Here is a 23,453-nt window from a genome sequence, read left to right on the forward strand (position 1 = left end):
CTGTTTGCTCATCTTTTGACAGGACGAGGGGACCAGTACACTTCTCATGCAGCCTCCTCTTTGCCCTAAGAGGGAAGAGTTGACTGGGCATTCAGACCTTGCCTCCCCACGCTCCGGCCACCAGCCCCCTTTAGGGTTTGGTTTATCTGGCCACAGCCAAAGGGTCCAATCCAATCCTCCCGGCTGGTGCGGGTGGGGCTCGGACAAGGTCCTCCCGGCATCTGCCGGCCTCCAGGGCACCGGGCGGGGGCCGGGGCGGGGCGGGGCGGAGTGAGCGCCGTGACGCCAGGAGGCTCGACCAATAGAAACGCCCCGCGGCGCCGACCGAGCCGCCAGCCCATAAAAAGGAGGCGCCGCAGCACTCTTCTGGCTCGCTTGTTCCGGACTCGGAACGTGTTCCTACCTCGAGGCCTACCTTCCTCAGGTGACTCGGGTCACAGCCCACTCCCCGCCCGGGAAGTTCACCTGAAGTCCCTCACGCATCTGAGGGTCCTTCCGGAGCAGCAGCGGCGGGTCCATGGAGAAGGGTCCGGGGCGGGTGACGCTGAAGTCGCGGGGCGCCAGGTGCAGCAATGGGTTCCTCGAGGGGGAGCCGCCGCGGCCCGGGCCAAGCCCTCCCGCCGAGAAGCCGCCGCGACCGGAGAGCAAGAGCGCCCAGCCGGCGGACGGCTGGAAGGGCGAGCGGCCCCGCAGCGAGGAGGACAACGAGCTGAACCTCCCCAACCTGGCGGCCGCCTACTCGTCCATCCTGCGCTCGCTGGGAGAGGACCCTGAGCGGCAGGGGCTGATCAAGACGCCCTGGAGGGCGGCCACGGCCATGCAGTTCTTCACCAAGGGCTACCAGGAAACCATCTCAGGTCAGTGTGCTCGCTGGCCGGCCGACGTGCCGGGTACGGGGGAGGTGGCCGCGGGAAGCTCCGCGCCAGCTCGGGGAAGTTTCCGGAGTTGCTCACTCTTGGCGGAGGAAGCCGAATGCTGGCACTTGCCGAACCCCGCCCTCGGCCCTGGCCCAGCAACGGGCCAAGGACAGGGGCCTGGGTGGGACTCATTTCGGGCTCCTGGAGAGTCAGCGGCCTCTCCCCCCGGGGCCTGTCTGTAGCCGTCCTCGCGGGGTCCTCCCCACTGGCTGCACGCAGCCCTCTCCTCCAGCCTCGGCTGGCGGGACCACGGTTACCGAGCTTCCTTACGCCCCCGGGTGGGAGCCTGAACGTCCAGGGCCGGATACCTGAGGAACGTGCATCTGGGCTCCTGGAAGTGATGGCTTCTTAAGTCATCCTTGCTTTTGAGGTCTCATTTTTTGGTAGGTCTGGGATGAAGTCTGGGCTTCGTGTGTTAGGAGCGCCGGGGAAGCCTCGGGGACCCTCATTCTCGCTGACTTGCCAGGGCACCCGGCTCTTAAGAAAGTCATAGTTATGTTTTGTTCACATCGAGGTCACTCCAGCTCAGGACTTCCCCAGAACTGGATATAGTTCTGGGTACAGGCTTTCCCGGAGTTTGAGGTGTGAAGTTTCTTGGGTTAGTTTGCTTCCTAAAGCCTTCTCCCCCTTTCCTACCCCACTCCGCAAACCCCAGAGCAGGAAAGCGTCTCCCTGGGAGTCGGGGAAGTTTTCTGGGCAGTGAGACCCGGAGTCCCTGTATCACCCACCCCCCATCCCCCATCCCAAAGGAACAGGGTTGACCCAGTGCTGTCCGCGCCAGGGGAGGGTCAGGCTTTTGCCCAGGAGGCTGAAAAGCAAGGGTGCAGGGTCGGAGTGGAAATAATAGAGGACTTCGCTGCCTGTTTTCTGGGTGAGGGTTGTTGGTCAAATTAAAAAAAAACAGGGAGAGTTAAAAAAAAAAAAAAAAAAGCTCTGACTTCCACAGGTGGGACTAAGGACGTTGTTTTCCAGTTCACATCTTCTGTACCTCTTGGTGACTTTTATTTCTTTGACCCAAGAAACCTTCTGCCGTCTCCATTTCTCAAAGAATAACAGAGCTGCTTTGCAAGGTTACCTCCCGGGTTAGGTTATTTCCCCCGTCAAATTTCTGGAGACTTCCTTAATTGATTCTGGGAAAAACAGTTATTTTTGCACTGGTCTCCCCCCTAGCACCCCCGAAAGGAAGGGTGGGAAATCAGTGTGAGAGGGGTGAGGTCCAAAAAGGAAATGACAGGACATCCTAAAGCCCAGACATGGGTATCTAGTTCTGTGTCCTTGTTTCCTTTTTTTACCCAATGTTGGTAAATGTTTGGAGCCTCGAATACAGAATTTCAAAATGCAAAGACTGAAGAATAAACATTCTTCCTTTGGTAAATATTCTATGATTTGGTGATATTCCACGATGTAATGTAGAAACATTTTCTCAGGGCCTTGCTCGTTCTGCCTCTTGTGGACACTGAAAATGTCCTTCACATTTGGTCAAGCTTTGGAAATCTTGCCTTAATAGAATTCATAGAGAGAGCGATTTCTGACTCCGAGGCAAGTCACAGAATTACCTTAAGTGTCTCAAAAATATTTACTTAAATGATTCGTAGAGGTTTGTTTCATGAGCCATAGAACTAATGACTGTAAAGAACACTTCATTCTACCTAAGAAAATGATTCTAGTCAACTGTTAATTTATTATTTAAAAAGTCTGTGGACCTAGGAAAAGAAATCCGATTAGGGAGAATCTAATCATCACCCTGCCCAACAGGGCCTGGGCAGAGGAGAGAAATGGGGAGAGACTGCTTAACGGGTTCTAGGTTTCCTTTTGGGATGATGAAAGTGTTCTGGGATTATAGAGTTTTGATGGTTGCACACATTGTGAGTGTACTAAATGCCTCTGAATTGCACATGTTAAAATGGTTAAGATGATGAGTGTTATGTATATCTTTTACCACAATAAAAACTCACAGACCATTTAAGAATATTAATACCCATTAACTGAATACTTTTCATGCTCCAAGTGCTTTATATGTGTGGTCTTGGTTAACCTTCATTTTTGAGGTAAGCACTGTTCTTTTACCCCATGATAAGGAAGCAGAGTCAGAGAGATTGACAGCTTCAAGTGGTTGAGCTGGTGTTTGAATCCTGGCAGACTAAAGACAGATCTCTTATCTGCTTCCTTATGTTGCTACTTAGTAAGGTATTGTCAGTGTTACTTTCTCTACTAAGCATTTCAGACTGAGTTCTGACCTAATACTTGGATCACCAGCCTTAAAATAAAGTGGAGTAAAGTGGAGTACAATGGTGAAAAATCAGTCTATCATATGTAGTAAGGGTAAATGTTTTGAGAAACTCCCAAGTAGGTTTATTGGTATAATATTTTTCTGCAGGCGGTATGTACTAGCTCCATACGTAGAATGTGTTTCTTATATTGTGGTCAAAAATTTGAAAGCCTCTATCTAGAGGATCATACTTAAGTACTTAATGTTGATTTCTTAGAGGTACATAAAGAGAAGACAGAGGAGAGGATGACAAGGATGATGCTGAACTTAAAGGAATGAACCTGAAAGGGTGGAGGTCCAGGCCTTGGACCCACCTAGGTGGGAGAAGGAAGGATACTTTAAATCTATAGAAAATACAGAAGTAAGTAATAGAGAAAACACTCTTACCCAATTCCTAATTTTCATTTCTTTAGAGATCATAATTCAATGCCCAATATAGATTATTTTGGATAGAAACAAACTTCTTTGAAACTATCACTTTTCTATGCTTATAAATAAGATACTTAACACCTTTTATCTCTCTGTATTAATTCCTGTTACTGGTGTTGAATTAAGTATTGTAAAATATAAAATTAAATAAATTTGTACTTTATATTCCCCAAATTATTATTGTTTATTTTTTCAGTTCCTCTTGAGTGGATTGATGCTAGTTTCTGGTGTTTGGGGAGTCTTTCAGTTCTCCTTGCGCTGCAGTGTATCTTCATGACCCTTGCTTGGTTCACTTTTCTTTACTTTCCTGTGTGTACCTTTTAATGGATGCCTCTGTGGTCAGCTGTAACGGGGCTGTGTCAAGGTTGTGTAAGTCTCCTGGTTGTTGTTCACCTCTGGGTTGTAGCTTGTAGTGGAGGGAAGGCTGGAAGAGAAACGCATCTCTTCCAGGAACTGGCTATCCTTTGAATAGCATCACAGGACAGCTCACCTTTACCTATTGCTGTTCCATTTGAGTTTAACCACATTCAAGTTCTCTTACATATTCAAGATTTTACTTTGCTGAGGTCTTCTTTCTAAATATTTCCTGTATTTCCACTATTTCTGAAATTCAGAACCTTAATTAAATTGGAGGTTCTACTATTCCCTGAGGTCTTTGGTCTTCATGTCCTTGTGTCTGACCCTTCCCTTCCCCTGTCCTCTCCTGGGTGTAAATGGTAACGACCTCTTAGATAGTGAAAGTGAAAGTGTTAGTCACTCAGTCCTGTCTGACCCTTTGTGATCCCTATGGACTGAAGCCTGCCAGTCTTCTCTGTCCATGGAATTCTCCAGGCAGCTATACTGGAGTGGGTTGTCATTCCCTTCTCCAGGAGATCTTCCTGACCCAGGGATTGAACCTGGGTCTCCTGCATTGCAGACAGATTCTTTACCATCTGAGTCATCAGGGACACCCAAAAGTGAAAGAGAAAGTTGCTCAGTGGAGTCCGACTCTTTGTGATCCCATGAACTATACAGTCCATGGAATTCTCCAGGCCAGAATACTACAGTGGGTAACCTTTCCCTTCTCCAGGGGATCTTTCCAACCCAGGGATCGAATCCAGGTCTCCCACATTGCCTATGGATTCTTTACCAGCTGAGCCACAAGGGAAGCCTTAGATAGTACTATCCACCAGAGGTTGAGTATAACTTGTCTCATTAATTGTCCTTTTTATGAGTTTACGGAAATACACGAGAATCTTGACTCTTCTATCACATTTCTAGTTGCAATAGATTTTAGCTTGTCTTGCCCAGGATGCCAGGGAAGTTTTCATAAATCAAGCTGACAGTGCCCCAGGTTCACATGGGAAGCATGTGAACCTGTAGTGCAGGAGGAGGCGATGGCACCACAGGTGATGGACTTCTTGACTGTCTCCCCACTCTGCCTCAACCATGTACACTGCAAGATGACAGCTATTCTCTAAAGATAAAGCCAGGCATTAGATATTCTGTTTGCACAAAATTGAGTCTTAGCTGCTTCATACTGAAATATGCCAGCACTCACAAAAGGTTTTCTTTTTCTTTTAATCACAAACTTCTTCGATTTACCATATCAGAATCCCATGATAAACTTAGAATTGTAACAACTTCTAAGATGTGAAGGGGGTGCAAAAAGTCAACTTATTTATTATCCCCTCCCATATTGTGGGCAAAAGATGAGTTTATGCCCATACTGTGGGCAAAAGATGAATTTATGTCCCAAGTTTTAAAGTATGTTGTAGAAAAGTTAACCTCATCATTGAGAGGTACTATTTTGGGTGTGTATAGTTCATTTAAATCTCAATTCACTACTAAGTTTTGTTTTCATTTTGTTAATGAATTCTAGTGTATTACTTAGTTCTGTGTATTGCTGGAAAAGGTATTGTGAATAAAGGAGAAAAAAATAACAAGACTGTTAAAGTATATGACTGGATTTTAGGGTATAGTCATTGAGAATGGAGGAGAAAAGCTAGTCTTACTAGTTTCTTCTAAAAATGTATTATCTATTAACATTTTTTTTTTCTGGCCTGGGAGGAGAAGTCACTACACATAACTTTGAAATACCAAACAAACTGGTTCTTGTCCTAGTTTCAAGGGACTGCCATATCAAAGTACTACAGACTGAACTGTTCAAACAACAGAACCTGTCTCACAGTTCTGGAGACTAGAAGTATGAATTCAAGCCATTGGTGGAACCACACTCCCTCTGAAAATTGAAGGGAGTCAGGGGCATCCTTCCCTTGCCTCTTGCCAGCTTCTGGGGGTAGCTGGCAGTCCTTGGTGTTTCTTAACTTGCAGCTGCATTATTCCCATCTCTGCTTCTGTTGGTGTCCAAATTTCCCTTTTTTAAGGACATCAGTCACATAGAATTGAGTCCATTTTACTCCAGTATGCCTTGTGGTGCTAGTGGTAGAGAACTCGCCTGCCAATGCAGGAGACATAAGAGACACGGGTTCGATCCCTCGGTGAGGAAGATCCCCAGGAGCAGGGCATGGTAACCCACTCCAGTATTCTTGCCTGGAGAATCCCATGGACAGAGGAGCCTGGCAGGCTACAGTCCATAGGGTTGCAAAAAGTCAGACGTGACTGAAGCAACTTAGCACACTTGCCTCTTTTTTTTTTTTTTTGCCTCTTCTTAATTTAGCTAATGATGTTTGCCTTTAACTCTATTTACAAATAAGGTCACACTCTGAGGTATTGAGATTTAGGATTTCAACTTATCTTCAACACAATTTAGCCTATTCGAGTGTTAAGTGATGTTATTCATTAGACTGTCTGGGAACTTTGCAATTGAATTTAATTTATTCATTGAGTACCACCCACTGTGCTGAATGCTGGGAAGTAGACTGAGTAAAACCAGGTATGGTTTCTTCTCTCATAGAATAGTCTGTTGCATTAAATCAAATATTCAGTAGAATCACATGAATGTGTGATTATAGATTGAGAAATGTAATGATGAAAAGGTGTGTACACAGCTCAGTGAGAGCATTTAACAAAGGAACTTGATCTGTGCTGGGAGATCGGAAGTGTGGATGCTTGAGCTGATGTCTGAATAACAACAAACACAACTGATTACTATGTGCTGAACACCGTGTGCATTCTTTACATGTATTGCCTCATTGATCCTCACAATAAGCCAATGGGGTAGGTAATATTAGCCCTATTTTTAGGGATAAGGAAACTGAGGCATAGAAAGAACTTACCCAAGTCTTGAGCTTCCCTTGTGGCTCAGCTGGTAAAGAATCCGCCTGCAATGCGGGAGACTTGGGTTCCATCCCTGGGTTGGGAAGATTCCCTGGAGAAAGGAAGGGCTACCCACTCCAGTATTCTGGCCTAGAGAATTCCACGGGCTGTATAGTTCACGCGTTCGCAATGAGTTGGATGTGACTTTCACTTTCACTTTATCTGAAAAGTATCAGCATTGGGAGAATGATAGAGAATGAGAATCATCATAATCTCTCACAATTTAATTGCAACAATAGTAATTTACAGATTTGCTTGAATCACCTCCCTTCTCCTCCTCTTCCCTTTTTGTATCTTCTCTCTTTTCTTTGTCCAGCTCTGGAAACTGTTCCATGCCTGGGCATTCCCCCACTGACTCATTGCTGTATACCTCCCTAATTTGAGTCCAGTATTTGGTTGAGTCAGATTGCAGTAATGGAATTTGCCAGGAGAGGGCAACTATCTAATCTTTGATGAATCCTAGGTTATGAATCTAAGATTATATGAACAATTCATAATTCCAGGTAATATAATGAATATGTTCCCTATGGTTATACATTCTCCATTGAGTTTATGGAAATTAGATTGAGGGATAATTTAGATTGTATGGCAGAAAGTGAAGAGGAACTAAAAAGCCTCTTGATGAAAGTGAAAGAGGAGAGTGAAAAAGTTGGCTTAAAGCTCAACATTCAGAAAACTAAGATCATGGCATCTGGTTCCATCACTTCATGGCAAATAGATGGGGAAACAGTGGAAACAGTGTCAGACTTTATTTTTCTGAGCTCCAAAATCACTGCAGATGGTGATTGCAGCCATGAAATTATAAGATGCTTACTCCTTGGAAGGAAAGTTATGACCAACCTAGACAGCATATTAAAAAGCAGAGACATTACTTTGCCAACAAAGGTCCATCTAGTCAAGGCTATGGTTTTTCCAGTAGTCATGTATGGATGTGAGAGTTGGACTGTGAAGAAAGCTGAGTGCAAAAGAATTGATGCTTTTGAACTGTGGTGTTGGAGAAGACTCTTGAGAGTCCCTTGGACTGCAGGGAGGTCCAGCCAGTCCATCCTAAAGGAGATCAGTCCTGGGTGTTCATTGGAAGGACTGATGTTGAAGCTGAAACTCCAATACTTCGGCCACCTGATGTGAAGAGCTGACTCACTGGAAAAGACCCTGATGCTGGGAGGGATTGGGGGTAGGAGGAGAAGGGGACGACAGAGGATGAGATGGCTGGATGGCATCACCGACTTGATGGACATGGGTTTGAGTAAACTCCGGGAGTTGGTGATGGACAGGGAGGCCTAGCGTGCTGCGATTCATGGGGTCGCAAAGAGTCAGGCACAACTGAGCGACTGAACTGAACTGAACTGAATCAAAGATTGTCCAAAGATTGTCTGAATCAAGGTAAATTTGTTACACTCAAGGTTGAGAGAACATTTGCTCATTAGAATTTGGTTTTATTGAAGCCTGAGTCACAGTTTTCTAGAAGAAAAGTGACTGTCTGTCCTTACCTTAGAATGTCTAGCAGATTGCCCAGCACATGTAGACAACTTGATGAATGTTTGAATTAATTTCTTAATGACAAGGACCCTTTCTTAATGTGTGTCTTCTAGCACAGTGCTCTATGCATAAATGCTCAATAAATGCTGATTTTTTTAAACACTAAAGAAAGATGTAGGGGATTTAGCTTTATGAAAAAGTCATGGGAGTTATTTCTGTTGGATCTCCTGAACACTTCTATGCCAGAGGTCATCCTTTAGACATCTTTGTGTCCTTCATGGAGTCGTGCACCTGTAGAAACTCACCTATTTGGTGAGATGGCTTTTTCTATATTCAGTAAACATGTTATTCCAAGGTATCAATTGAAGTGACTGGGAATTGATTGAAGTGAGTGGCCTGTTTGCCTGGCACATCAAAATTCTCATGGGGAAAAATTGCTAGAAAATGTCAGGATTGCAGTCAGTTTTTAAATTATTGTAGAAATATTCAAATGTATACAAAGTTAGAATAGTATAATGAGTTTGTATATGCCTATCACAGGTATCTCTTTACAAATTGCTTTGTTTGAATAAGGATTCAGATAAGATTCACACATTATATCTGATAAATGTCTTCATGTCTCTTTTAACTTGTTGGTTTGGTATTCCTTTTTATCTGCTAACAATTTGTTGAAGAAACAAGGTCATTTGTCTTATAGAATTCCCCACCTCCTGGGTTCTGCTTATTATTTTTTCACAATTTATTAATAGTTTAACATGTTCCTTTAGCTCCTGTGTTGCTTATATATTAGTAGTTAGATTTAGAGGCTTGCCAAAGAAGCTGAAGTTGATTAGTTCAATGAAGACCTACAAGACCTCCTAGAACTAATGCCAAAAAAGATGTCCTATTCATAGGGAATTGGAATGCAAAAGTAGAAAGTCAAGAGATACCTGGTTTAAGAGGCAAATTTAGTCTTGGAGTACAAAATGAAGCAGGGCAAAGGCTAACAGAATGCCCTGGTCATAGCAAACACCCTTTTTCAATAAGAGATGACTTTTCACATGGAGATCACCAAGTTGTCAATACCAAAATTAGATTGATTACATTCTTTGTAGCTGAAGATGGAGAAGCTGTATACAGTCAGCGAAAACAAGACTGAAAGCTGACTGTGGCTCAGATCATTAGCTCCTTATAACAAAGTTCAGGCTTAAACTAAAAAAAGTGGGGAAAACCATTAGGCCAGTCAGGTGCAACTTAGATCAAATCTCCAATAAATATACAGTCGAGATGACAAATAGATTCAGGGGATTAGATCTAGTAAACAGAGTGCCTGAAGAACTATGGACAGAGGTTCATAATATTATAACAAACCATCCCAAAGAAAAAAAATGCAAGACAAAGTGGTTGTCTGAGGAGGCTTTACAAACAGCTGAGTAAAGAAGAGGAGCGAAAAGCAAGGGAGAAAGGGAAAGGTACGCCCAACTAAATGGAGAGTTCCAGAGAATAGCATGGAGAGACAAGAAGGCCTTCTTCAATGAACAATGCAAAGAGTTAGAAGAAAGCAACAGAAAGGGAATGACTAGTGATCTCTTCAAGAAAATTGGAAGTATCAAAGGAACATTTCATCCAAAGATAGGCTCAATAAAGGTCAGAGACAGTAAAGACCTAATCGAAGCAGAAGAGATCAAGAAGAGATGGCAAGAGTAAATGGAAGAACTGTACAAAAAAGACCTTAATGACCCAGATAACCACGATGGTGTGGTCACTCACCTAGAGCCAGACATTCTGGAGTATGAAGTCTAGTGAGCCTTGGGAAGGAAGCACTGTTGCCAGTAAAGCTAGTGGAGGTCATGGGATTCCAGCAGAGCTATTTAAAATTCTAAAAGATGATGTTATCAAAGTGCTGCTCTCAATATGTCAGCCAATTTGGAAAACCCAGCCATGGCTACAGGACTGGAAAAGGTCAGTCTTCATCCCAGTTCCCAAGAAGGGCAGTACTAAGGAATGTTGAGACTACCAGACAGTTGTACTCATCTGCCATGCCAGTAAGGTTATGCTCAAAATCCTTCAAGCTAGGCTTCAGCATAATGGAACCAAGAACTCCCAGATGTTCAAGCTGGCTTTAGAAAAGGCAGAGGAACCAGAAATCAAATTGGCAGCATTCATTGGATCATAGAGAAAGCAAGGGAATTCCAGAAAAACATCTACTTCTGTTTCCTTGACTATGCTAGTAAGGCCTTTGTGTGGATCTTAACAAACTGTGGAAAAACTTAAAGAGATGGAAATACCAAGACCATCTTACCTGTCTCTTGAGAAACCTGTATGCGGGTCAAGAAGCAAGAGTTAGAGCCTTATGTGGAACAACTGATGGGTTCAAAATTGATAAAGAAGTATGTCAAGGCTGTTTATTATCACCCTGTTACATGTACAGGGCTTCCCTGATAGCTCAGTTGGTAAAGAATCCACCTGCAGTGCAGGAGACCCTGGTTCAATTCCTGGGTCAGGAAGATCTGCTAGAGAAGGGATAGCTACCCACTCCAATATTCTTGGGCTTCCCTTGTGGCTCATATGGTAAAGAATCTGCTTGTAATGCAGGAGACCTTGGTTCGATCCCTAGGTTGGGAAGATTCCCTGGAGAAGGGAAAGGCTATCCACTCCAGTATTCTGGCCTGGAGAATTCCATGGACCATATAGTCCATAGGTTGCAAAGAGTTGGACATGACTGAGTGACTTTCACTTGCACTTGCATGCAGAGTACATCATGCAAAATGCTGGGTTGGATGAGTTACAAGCTGGAATCAAGATTGCTGGGAGAAATACCAAAAATCTCAGATATGCAGATGATACCACTCTAATGGCAGAAAGTGAAGAGGAACCAAAGAGCCTCTTGATGAGGGTGAAAGAGGAGAGTGAAAAGCCTGGCTTAAAACTCAATATGAAAAAAACTAAGATCATGGCATCTGGTCCCATCAGTTCAGTTCAGTTCAGTCACTCAGTCGTGTCCGACTCTTTGTAACCCCATGAGCCGCAGCACGCCAGGCCTCCCTGTCCATCACCAACTCCTGGAGTCCACCCAAACCCATGTCCATGGAGTCAGTGATGCCATCCAACCATCTCATCCTCTGTTGTCCCCTTCTCCTCCTGCCCCCAATCCCTCCCAGCATCAGGGTCTTTTCCAGTGAGTCAGCTCTTCACATCAGGTGGCCAAAGTATTGGAGTTTCAGCTTCAACATCAGTCGTCCAATGAACACCCAGGACTGATCTCCTTGCAGTCCAAGGGACTCTCAAGAGTCTTCTCCAACACCACAGTTCAAAAGCATCAATTCTTTTGCACTCAGCTTTCTTCACGGTCCAACTCTCACATCCATATATGACTACTAGAAAAACCATAGCCTTGAAGACGGACCTCTGTTGGCAAAGTAATGTCTCTGCTTTTTAATATGCTGTCTAGGTTGGTCATAACTTTCCTTCCAAGGAGTAAGCATCTTTTAATTTCATGGCTGCAATCACCATCTGCAGTGATTTTGGAGCCCAGAAAAATAAAGTCTGACACTGTTTCCACTGTTTCCCCATCTATTTGCCATGAAGTGATGGAACCAGATGCCATGATCTTAGTTTTCTGAATGTTGAGCTTTAAGCCAACTTTTTCACTCTCCTCTTTCACTTTCATCAAGAGGCTCTTTAGTTCTTCACTTTCTGCCATAAGGGTGGTGTCATCTGCATATCTGAGGTTATTGATATTTCTCCCGGCAATCTTGATTCCAGCTTGTGCTTCCACCAGCCCAGCATTTCTCATGATGTACTCTGCATATAAGTTAAATAAGTAGGGTGGCAATATACAGCCTTGACGTACTCCTTTTCCTATTTGGAACCAGTCTGTTGTTCCATGTCCAGTTCTAACTGCTGCTTCTGTTGCTGGTCCCATCACTTCATGGCAAATAGAAGGGGAAAAGGTGGAAGCAGTGACAGATTTCCTCTTCTTGGGCTCTAAAATCACTACTGATGGTTACTGCAGCCATGAAATTGGAAGATGATGTGTGTTAAAAAGCAAAGACATCACTTTGCTGACAAAGATCTGTATAGTCAAAGCTATGGTCTTTCCAGTAGTCATGTACGAATGTGAGAGCTGGCCCATAAAGAAGGCAGAGTGCTGAAGAATTGATGCTTTTGAATTGTGGTGCTGGAGAAGATTCTTGAGAGTCCCTTGGACAGCAAAGAGATGAAACCAGTCAATCTTTTTTTTTTTTTCCTTTTATTTTATTTTTTTTTCATTTATTTTTATTAGTTGGAGGCTAATTACTTTACAATATTGTAGTGGGTTTTGTCATACATTGACATGAATCAGCCATGGATTTACATGTATTCCCCTTCCCGATCCCCCCCTCCCACCTCCCTCTCTACCCAATCCCTCTGGGTCTTCCCAGTGCACCAGGCCGGAGCACTTGTCTCATGCATCCCACCTGGGCTGGTGATCTGTTTCACTATAGATAATATACATATTTTGATGCTGTTCTCTCGAAACATCCCACCCTCGCCTTCTCCCACAGGATCCAAAAGTCTGTTCTGTACATCTGTGTCTCTTTTTCTGTTTTGTATATTGGGTTATCATTTCCATCTTTCTAAATTCCATATATACGTGTTAGTATGCTGTAATGTTCTTTATCTTTCTGGCTTACTTCACTCTGTATAATGGGCTCCAGTTTCATCCATCTCATTAGGACTGGTTCAAATGAATTCTTTTTAATGGCTGAGTAATATTCCATGGTGTATATGTACCACAGCTTCCTTATCCATTCGTCTGCTGATGGGCATCTAGGTTGCTTCCATGTCCTGGCTATTATAAACAGTGCTGTGATGAACATTGGGGTGCACGTGTCTCTTTCAGATCTGGTTTCCTCGGTGTGTATGCCCAGAAGTGGGATTGCTGGGTCATATGGCAGTTCTATTTCCAGTTTTTTAAGAAATCTCCACACTGTTCTCCATAGCGGCTGTACTAGTTTGCATTCCCACCAACAGTGTAAGAGGGTTCCCTTTTCTATCCCTTTGGATAGCAGCCATCCTGACTGGCGTGTAATGGTACCTCATTGTGTAAACCAGTCAATCTTAAAGGAACTCAACCTTTAATACTCATTGGATGGACTGATGCTGAAGCTGAAGCTGCAGTACTTTGACCACCTGATGTGAAGAACTGACTCATTGGAAAAGACCCCGATGCTGGGAAAGATTGAAGGCCAAAGGAGAAGAGGGTAGCAGAGGATGAGATAGTTGGATGGCATCACTGATTCAATGGACGTGAACTTGGGCAAACTCTGGGAGATGGTGAGGGGCAGTGAAGCCTGGTGTGCTGCAGTCCCTGGGTCCCAAAGAGTCGGACATGAGTTGGCAACTGAGCAACAACTCCCTGCCTCCCTCTCATCACACTGACTCTTAAATGTAGTCAAGAATGCTTCTTGGTTGGTGGTGTATTTTTCTAATATCTGGTTGCAGCTAAATATCTGGTTGTCTGTCATTCTGTGATGTTAAAATGGATCGACTTTAGGTGTTATCAGCCCAATTTGTCCATTTAAGAGTTTCTCACCAGCCTTTCAATTACAGATTTTAGTAGTCCTTGGTGACTGCCTAGATCCAGTGTTTTTTAGAAGTTGAAAAATAGGGGTGTTTAGTTCTTTAATTTCTGAATTTATTAACTGGAGTTCTTTTATAAAGAAAGTATATGGGAAGTCTTTAGGCCATCTTTGCAACCATTCAGTAAATTTAGAAATATTTTAAATAAAGCTTAAAGAGACATAAAGTTGTTAATTTTTCTTATGTATATTTCTTTAATTCTGCACTGGAGATCTGCTTAATTATGACCAATATAGAAGCCATAAAAGAAAACAGTTACTTTATATAAAAACCAAAAATTTTCACATATAAAATACTAACAGAAAAAAAAAATACTAACAGAAATGAAGTCAAATGAGAAACTGGGAAGAAATATTTATAATTCATATTGTAGACAACAGAATAACCATGCTAATATGGAAAGAGATGCTATAAATTAATGTGAGAGAAAGGCCAAAAACAGTTGAAGAGTTGGCAAGACCTGAGGGCACAATTCACAGGAAAGGGAAATCAAATAACTTTTAAATACATGGAAAGTTGCTTGACCTCATCCTTAGTAAAATATATAGACAAAGACCACTCAAAGATATATTTTTTCCTCGTTTGATTGGCCAGAGCCTAGAAACTTGATACTCATTACGTTATTGAAGTTACAGGGAAACAAATATTAACATTGAGAGTGTAACTATACTTATGATAATTTGGCAACAGCTGTTGAATACAAATGCATATATCGTATTTAAAAATCCTGTTTCTGGGATTTGCAAACACAAAATGCCTCATGCTCAAGGTTAGTCACTGCAGCCATGAAAAAGGAAGCACCCTACTGATCCCTTAGAATAGCTAAGTGATGCAGATGAGTTCTGTTTTGTAGGGGAAAGGTGTGTGTGTGGGTGTGTAGGTGGCAATTAAAATGTTATTTCATTAAGAATTGGAGGATGCACAAGTGGTTACATGTTAATCAGGGGTATGAACTGGGCAGATGGCAGATGACATGCTTGACTTTTCACTGTATTTTCAGTTTTCAATTTTTGCAGTATGTGCATGTATTTCCCAATAGGTAAATTAAAAACATTGTGACAAATTTGTTTCAAGTCTAGGAGCAAAAGAAATACAACTTTTTAATGGTTAGCTGATAAGAAAAATCTAGTTACAGAAAACCTTTACCCTGGAATTAGAGAAAAAATATTTAGATGTGTATATTTGCAAGCTTGATCTTCATGGTGATTCTGAGTTTGAATGTGACTTTGTCCCTTAACTATCTGTATAATTATTGGCATGTGTCTAAACTTAAATTTCATCTTTCTCTTTTTGTGAAGGATGACAATGCTTGCTTTGCCTGGGATCTTATAAGAATTAAGAAGGTATGTGAAAAACACTTGATGCTTATTAGTATATTCCTTCTTTTGTGGTGAGGAGGAACTGTGGGCTTGGATTAGTTGAAAAGTGTTTTAAGAATATGGGAGACTCTGGAGCCCTGAGCCACTGTGTAGAAGTCCGGTTACTCTGAGGCTGCCATGCTGTGAGGGTCTCTGCCTCGAGGAGAGGCCATGTCTGGGTGTTCCAGCTGATGGCTTTAGCTGAGGCCCACCCACCAGCTAGCACCAAACCCTAGACATTCGAGTCAAGACTCCTCCAGGTGATTCTAGTCCCCAGCCAAATAGTCATCCCTGCCAAGCCCCAGATGTTGTGGAGCAGAGAGAGGTCAGTCATCTGTGTGCCTTGTCTGAAGTCCTGACCCACAGAATCCCAGGACATAATAAAATAGTTGTTCACCAGTAAACTCTGGGATATCCCGTTATGCACTAAAAGCAACGGGAATAGACGTTGAAATGAGGGTGGTTAGAATTTGTATTTGGGCAGAGGAAAACAAAGTGACTTAAACAGGCCGAGAGATAACATGATAGTTTAAGGCTAGAAATTCAAATTTGTGAATTATCAGTATAAGGCTGACAGTTGCAGCTAGGAGAGCGATTGAGCTCCTCCAAGGAATGAGGCGATGTCAGCATGCTGACGCCAAGAAGAGTGAGAGCAAGACCAGCAGGGACGGCCTTAAAGGGAGGTGTGAGGGGCGGGAGATCCCGGCGTGTAGGAGTGGGCAGGAAATGGCTTAAAGAGGAACCCAGAACAGAAGGCAAAGGTCCCGAGACAAAGAACCTGAGCCAGATTGCCTGGCTTCAAACCCTGTTACTGAGCAGCTGTGCCTGATTGCCTCATCTGTAAAACAGGGCATTTGATAGTACTCGCTTATCTTATAAGGTTACTGGGGGATTAAGTAAGTTAGTACACATAAAGTGCCCAGCGTCTGTGAAGTGCTGTATACATTCTGTCTGTGTTATCAACGAGTCCTGAGATTTTATTTCAGTGTTAGTAGTTTAAATAGCTTAATGTGCTTAGAAGTCAGATTGTAGGACTTCAGAGAGTAATGTGATAAATTACAGAAAACAAGACATTTTTTGGAGGTATTTTTCCCTGACTGGTAGGATCTTGTGAGCTTCCCCTTGGTGTGTGTCGAGGCATCAGCATGCTGGATGCTGGTAAATGAAAGCCTTAGGTTTTGAAGAAAAGAGTGTGGGCACCCAAACCCTGGGAAGTGAGCTAGGTTGTGTGCATGTGAGCTTATAATATCCTTCTGTCGGCTTGGAGACTGCACAAGAGGTGGAAACTGAGGGGCGTCTGGCTCAGGTCTCTTGCCAGAGGGCACAGTGCAGCAGCGTCCAGGTGTGTGTGAGGACAGTGCTCACGTTCCCGTCAACATCATGCCCGCCCAGGTTTTAAGTGACTGTGCTACGTTTTAATATGAAGGTCCATTTAAGATGTGAGAAGTGTAACCCATAGGAACTCTGCTTTTCATTCTGAATTCTAGCAAAGAGAAAGCCAAGTAGTTTTCATTTTGAGGCATCTTTTAACATCCTGACTTTGAGATAGTTCATGAAATTTTTAATCAGGGGAATTTGTGAATAATTGCAAAAATGTAGCTAAATTACACTCTGTTCTAACGCGAATTAAACTTCTAAACTTCTCCACTTAATCCTTTGTGGGAGATATTTGAAAACCAAAATTTTATATATTTTGTCTAAAGCACATTTATTTATGTTGTGATCATTTTATCAATGTGAGTCTTTTTTCGCTTTTTATTTTATATTGGAGTGTAGTTGGTTAACAGTGTTATGTTAGTTTCAGGTATACAGCAAAGATTCAGTTATACATGCATCTTGTGAGTCTGTTTTAATGGTTTTACTGTTTAGAAACTTTTTAGTTCTGTTTTAAATATCTGTTTTTAGGGCTTGTCCTTTTTGTTCAATTAAGTTATAAATTCTTAATCTTTCCTGTTGTTTAAAGCAATTTTTTCTGTAACTACAATGGTATGTAAATTGCAGAGATGCAAGTTTATCTTATCTTCTGTTCAGATAATTAGGCAAAACAGTATAGCAAAATTATGTTGCATCTGTACCAGCTCACCCAGTTGTGTTTCCTACCGCATACCTGCAACTGTGTTGATGTTGCATACAGTTGAAGGGTGTATGTTCTTTTTTTAAAAATTTGTTTGCTTTTTTTTTTTTTTTGTAGTAAAACACAATATAAAGTTTACCATTTTAACCATTTTACGTGTATAGGTCAGTGGCATTAAGTACAGTCATCTGTTGTGCAACCGTCACCACAGTCTGTTTCCAGAAAATTTTCTTTGTCCCAAACTGAAATCTTACTTGTTAGCCCATAACTCCCTCATCCCCGTTCTTCCCAGCCCTTGGTAACCTCCGTTTTACTCTGTGTGCCTTTGAGTACTCTAGGGACCTCCTATGAGTGGAATCACACCTTTTGTCCTTTGTGTCTGGCTTATTTCACTTAGCATAATGTCTTCAAGGTTCATCCGTGTTAAGAACATCATTTTAAAGTTAGAAAATGGTCCTTGTTTTAGCCAGTTACTCATTCTGTAGAATGTTGTATGTTCTTAAATTTGTATTACATTTTTATTTACTTATTTAAAGAAATCTTTAGAATCAAAGATACTTTAACTATGTTTGTATTTATTTGTCAAACACTAGGTTTGTGAATAACCCTGTGCTAACTCTTAAAGGGAAAGGAAAACTGGTTGGCCTTGGCTTGCTCTGCAAGGAGCCCATGATCTGTCTTAGCAGGGACCAGGCAGTGAGTTCTTGCTGAGAGGAGCAAGTGGGGTTCTGTGTGGTCACAAGGAAGGTGACTTCTTATGGCAGAGAAACTTGAAACCACAGATGACTATAGAGGAGCTAAACCTAGAAGGAAATTCTTTTTATCTTTTTTTTAAACAGAAATAGTCCATGATTGTCAAGATTATGCTCTTAGGTATTCTGGAATAAGAAGAATATCTTTGTTACAACTTACATGTGTGGTTGTCCGTATCATAGAATTAAATGAAGCTTTCACAGCAGTTAGGTTTATTTAAACTTTTTAAAGATCGGCATAGAAAGGGCTGGCTCCTTTCTCTGATGTTTTTAAAGTCCGTTCTGGTGAGTCAGCCCTTCTAATGGGCCACTTCACCTGAACACATTTACAGATGTTATAAATGTTGTAAAGGTTGTTCATTTCATCTTGCGATTCTTCCTTCTCATAAATCGCCTTGGTTACTTGTGCCCCACGTTCTGACTTTTGTACCCCGTGAATATCTGTAGACTCTGTTACCTTGTCTTGGCCTGACTCTCAGTCATCTCTCACCTGAAGTACAGTGACGTCTTTACCGGCTGTTTGTGTTCTAGCTTTTCCTGCTCCCATCCGGTAGTGTCAGCGTGATCTTACAGACATGGCATAGGTCTCTGCTTTCTGAAAACACTTGACTCCTTTCCTCCTGTCTTTCCTCACCACAGCTGTGAGGTTTTATTGTGTTCCAGCCTCTTGCCTGCGTTTAAAAATTATCTTCCATCACCATCTCCTCAGGAGGGCAATTGAGCATTTTAGTTTAGTGAATAGCCTGGTTTGAAAAACCACTCTTTCTCCTTCTCACACTGGAGCTGGAGACTCAGGCACACATCCTGCATGAGGCTTGTCCTGCAGTATTTGGTCATTATGTCTGCTTTCTTCCTCTGATTTTTCCTCTTTTTGGGGGGTAGGGGGTTTGGTTGCTAAACATGAGTCTCTCCCCCCGCCCCCATCTCCCCAGCCCAATCAACATCTTTCGCTTCTCTGGAGTTCTGAGAAAAAGCATCCAGGTTTAGAGGAGGAAATTGGCAGTTGCTGAGTTCTGTGCTGAATTTTTTTGAGATCATTTGTCCAGATGCTGTTTCACTGAAATTCATGGCTATCGCTGTGAAGCATGATTTATTTTATGTGCCTGTCTTAGTGTTTATTCCAAGTGGGAATCAGGGCCCAGTTCAAGAGGCCATTGACAAACATCCCAAACAAGGAATTTGTCACTAAAATAGCTTAAAATATAATTATACCGGCTGTATACTTTATGCACTTGTAGTAAGATGCTCATGAGAAGTGATGAAGGTGATGGGTGCTGGAGTTCAGCTGAGAGGCTGTGAACCTGGCGAGGGTGTGGTGGAACTCCAGACCACTTTAAGGTAGCGCTGCTGTGGATCATACCTCTCTAATTCACCGCCCCTTCAGTACAGAAGCGCTTCAGTTAATGCCCAGGGAACTGTGGAGGTGTGCCACTCTGGTTGCCCGTCAGAAACAATTTGCCTTTCAGCCGTGAGGGTAAGGTGCAGTGAGCTGACAGCCACCAGCTGTTAGCACCTTCAGGCTTTGCCTCAGTGGAGGCCAAACTTAGGACATGCTGGGTTTTGTTTGCTTGTTTCATTTTACTCTCCATCTCTTTCTTTTTATACCCCCTTCACAATAAACTGAACCTTTTTGAGCATGGCTTTTTACAAGTGAAGTAGTTTATGAGAAAGACAAGTATTTTAACTACATAATTACTTGTTATAAATGCTCACTGATATAATACTAAGGGTCCATTTGGTGCTTCTCAAGCTATCTTAGTGTGTTAGGCAAGAATCATCCTGGCATAATTGGAAGAACAACTAGTCTGGACTAGTCAGGGCATCCACACTAACTACTTTGTGACCCTACTCAAGTGACTTTCAGGACTGTTGTGGATCTGGTCTGCAGGAAGTGGCAGATAGATTAGAGTTGAATTGTCTTGCCGAGGTCTCTGGACTGTGGGCACACTTGTCAGCATGGCTCTTGGCTCACTCTGTTGACTTCCAGCAGTTGACAGGTGAGGTCCTAGCAAGGACCGCAGGCTTTCTTTGTTGCTCGAGGTGCTGTGTTCCTTTGAAACATTCAAGCTGCACAGATAGTTTCTATGGTAACAGGACTCTCTTATTTTTCTTGTGACACAGATTTTTTTTGAAGTTTCTTCACTGATGCGTTCTTTAGGGTTGGTGGTCTTCTAACCTTAGCCCCTCTGATTGTACAAAGCCTTTATTTAAAGACTTTCACCTCAGGAGTCTTGTAGACACTTCTTCAAGAAGAATAAACAGTTGCTAGTCATACTAGCACTTGAGGTTTTAGTCTGTTGTAAATCTTCATATCATTTAGAAGAGGAATTGTTGGTTAAACTGTAATACCAAGAAAACTGATATTCTGTTAGAGTCGTCATGTTTTATTTTACATTTAATTTTTATTATGTAAAACTTCCAAATATAAAAGTAGATAAAATTGTATAAGGGACAACTGTATACTTACTACCTAGATTCAAAATTAACATTTTGTCACATTGGTATGGCCTCTTCCTTTCTGAGAGCAAATCAGAGGTGTGTGTTTTGAGGTGAAGTGTCACACTCAGAGGTGTTTTTCTTCTTAACCATTTATACTATCCTTAGTAAAACTAGGGCTTTCTAGGTGACTCAGTGTTAAGAATCTGCCTGCAAATGCAGGAGACATGGGTTTGATCCCTGGGTTGGGAAGATCCCTGGAGGAGGAAATGGCAACACACTCCAGTATTCTTGCCTGAAAAACCCCACGGACAGAGAAACCCGGCAGGCCCATGGGGTCTCAAAGAGTCAGACGTGAGTTAGTGACGAAACAACAACTAGTAAAACTATTAATTCCTTCATATCATTTAGTACCTAATCTACATTCAGATTCTCCAGTTATTCCAAATGTCTTTCACTCATGATTTGTTTCAGACTGCGACCCACACGGTATCCATACATTTGCATTTGATCGTTAGGTTTTAATCTAAAGTTCTACTACCGTCCTCCCCTTAATTTATCAGAGATTGTCAGCTCTCCTGTAAGATATTCTACCTTTGAGATTTGTGTGATTCTTTTCTTCTTGTTTTCATTCAACTTGTTTCTCTACCCCTCATGTTCCTGGAAACTGGAATTTAGGTCTAAAGACTTGATTAAATTCAGGGAAAACATTTTCAGCAGGAGCACTGTTTTCTTCATGTAATATCACAATTAGAAGAGATACAATATTTGGATATTGAAGATTGTAAGACTCTAGTTGGTTTGAAAAATAGTCTTTTACTGGTTGCCTAGGATAAACTGCCATAGAGAATTTCCTTTTTTAAAAAAGTCTTTTTATTAGTTTGAAGATTTAATGGGATTCTCCTTTCCCCTGAAACTTCCAGTTTGATTTCAAAAAGTAAAGGTCAAAATAGCATTAAATTACTGAATTTTCCTGTGTATAAACCAAATAAATAGTTGGTAAAACAGAATTTTGCCATTGAGGTGCATCAGTTGTGGGCTCCAGCAGCCAGCTGGTATCAGGCCACTCTTTCTAGTTGCTCTCCTGGGCTGGCAGTTAGCTTGACCCTCTCCTCTCCTTCAGCCTCCATATTTATAACTACTTTTATCTTTCTTTTATTTTTTAATTTTTCCTTTATTTATTTATTTTTTCATATCTTTCTTTTAAAAAATCAGATTTGCTCTCTTCATGTCCTAGTTTTTCCATGTATGGATGTGAGAGTTGAACCATAAAAAAGTCTGAGCACTGAAGAATTGATGCTTTCAAATTACGGTGCTGGAAAAGACTCTTGAGAGTCTCTTGGTCAGCAAGGAGATGAAATCAGTCAATCCTAAAGGAAATCAGTCCTGAATATTTATTGGAAGGGCTGATGTGGAAGCTGAAGCTCCAGTACTTTCGCCACCTGATGGGAAAAGCCAACTCATTGGAAAAGGGCCCTAGTGCTGGGAAAAATTGAGGTCAAAAGGGGAAGAGGGTAATAGAGGATTAGATGGTTGAATGGTATCGTCAACTCAATGGACATGAGTTTGAGCAAACTCCGGGAGATAGTGAAGGAGAAGGAAGCCTGGAATGCTGCAGTCCACGGGATCTCAAAGAGTCGGACACAATTGAGAGACTGAATAACAATGACAACATTTCCTTTGCTGTCATTGACTTTGGATTTCATCACCTCATAGCTGCAGCAACTCCCAGTTTGGTCTGGTCTCTCCAGGTGCAGGTGGCTGGTGATGAGGCGCTCATCTGGAAGGCAGAGGACAGGGGTCAAACTCCAGCTCTTGGACTAACAGTTGGCTCTTCTTCAGCAGGACTTTGTGTTTCCAAATAGAGCATCCATTTCCTCATCTGTTAAATGGGGATGATAACTTTTGACCAATGCAGACTGTGGCAGGACTTGAAAGAGGCCATGAACTAAATATAAATTTTCACTCGAAAGAAAAATGCTCTAAACGAAGGGAATCTAGTTTCTGCCCAGTGCATGACTTGTTCAGGAAGTGCACCTTTATTGTTTCCCACCTCCCTATTTCATTTCACATAGTACCTCCTTTCCTCATCCCCTCTAGAAAACCCTCTCTTTCCTCCTATCCATCTTTAAGGCCTGGCTCAAATCTGTATCTTTAGTTTAACTGTATTTCCTCTCCTGGTCCATAATTTTCCCCTTATGGAAACTATTACTTGTGTAGTTTAGCTATGGTCTTTCTCTGAATATTTTTACATATAGGCTTATTTCTCAGATCTTAAGGTTTTTGATATCACGGTTTGATATGTTTGTGTCCAGCTTGGAAAGCAGTAGTACAGGACTCCTAGGAAAACTTGATCGTGTTACTCTCAGAACTGATTTCTAGTGAGCTGTAGGAGCCAATTGGTTTCTTAAAGGGCTCATATTTTTCAGGGAGATGGGAACAACTTTCTCGTGTGAGGTCCTCCTTCCTCTGCTTTTTGCTGGACCACGTGGTTCTTTCTGCCACCTGCTCTGAAGGTAGCTCCACCTTCTTCCCTTCCTCTCTCCTCTTGCCACCCACCCCACTGCCCCCAACCTCAGTCCCTCTGCCAGGCCTCTTGCGCAGAGCTCACACTGTTCTGCCTGAGTTGTCACCCTCTGCTGTGTGACTGTAGTGAGGGTTTATGGAGAGAAATTATATTGCCCATCATTCAGGCCTTGCTAAACAACAAATTACAGCCAGTAGTAGGTCCATTTTCAATCCTCATCCTCTCTCACCCCTAAAAGCGTGTGCTCCTGGTTTGACTGATTATTGGAATTGCTTGGGTTTTTAAAAGACATAATCCTGGGATTACCCCTTAGCCAGTGAATCAGACTTTGTCAGGGTGGCTTGGGAAAC

At 42.4% G+C, this 23,453-nt stretch overlaps 1 protein-coding gene across 2 annotated transcripts in view; it reads left to right on the forward strand.

The window, feature by feature from the left end:
* The first annotated feature begins 339 nt into the window (after positions 1–339).
* The window catches only part of GCH1 (GTP cyclohydrolase 1), a 53,583-nt gene continuing 30,469 nt past the window's right edge, over positions 340–23,453 (forward strand). Inside the window, exon 1 of one of the 2 annotated variants that reach the window (XM_043920373.1) lies at positions 340–857. In XM_043920373.1, coding sequence (XP_043776308.1) covers positions 518–857 — 340 coding nt within the window. In that variant the 5' untranslated portion in view covers positions 340–517. The remainder of the gene's footprint in view (positions 858–23,453) is intronic. The other variant, XM_043920372.1, reaches the window with a different exon arrangement.

This window comes from Cervus elaphus, chromosome 12, assembly GCF_910594005.1.
Source record: "Cervus elaphus chromosome 12, mCerEla1.1, whole genome shotgun sequence".
In the NCBI taxonomy this organism is placed as follows: domain Eukaryota; kingdom Metazoa; phylum Chordata; class Mammalia; order Artiodactyla; family Cervidae; genus Cervus; species Cervus elaphus.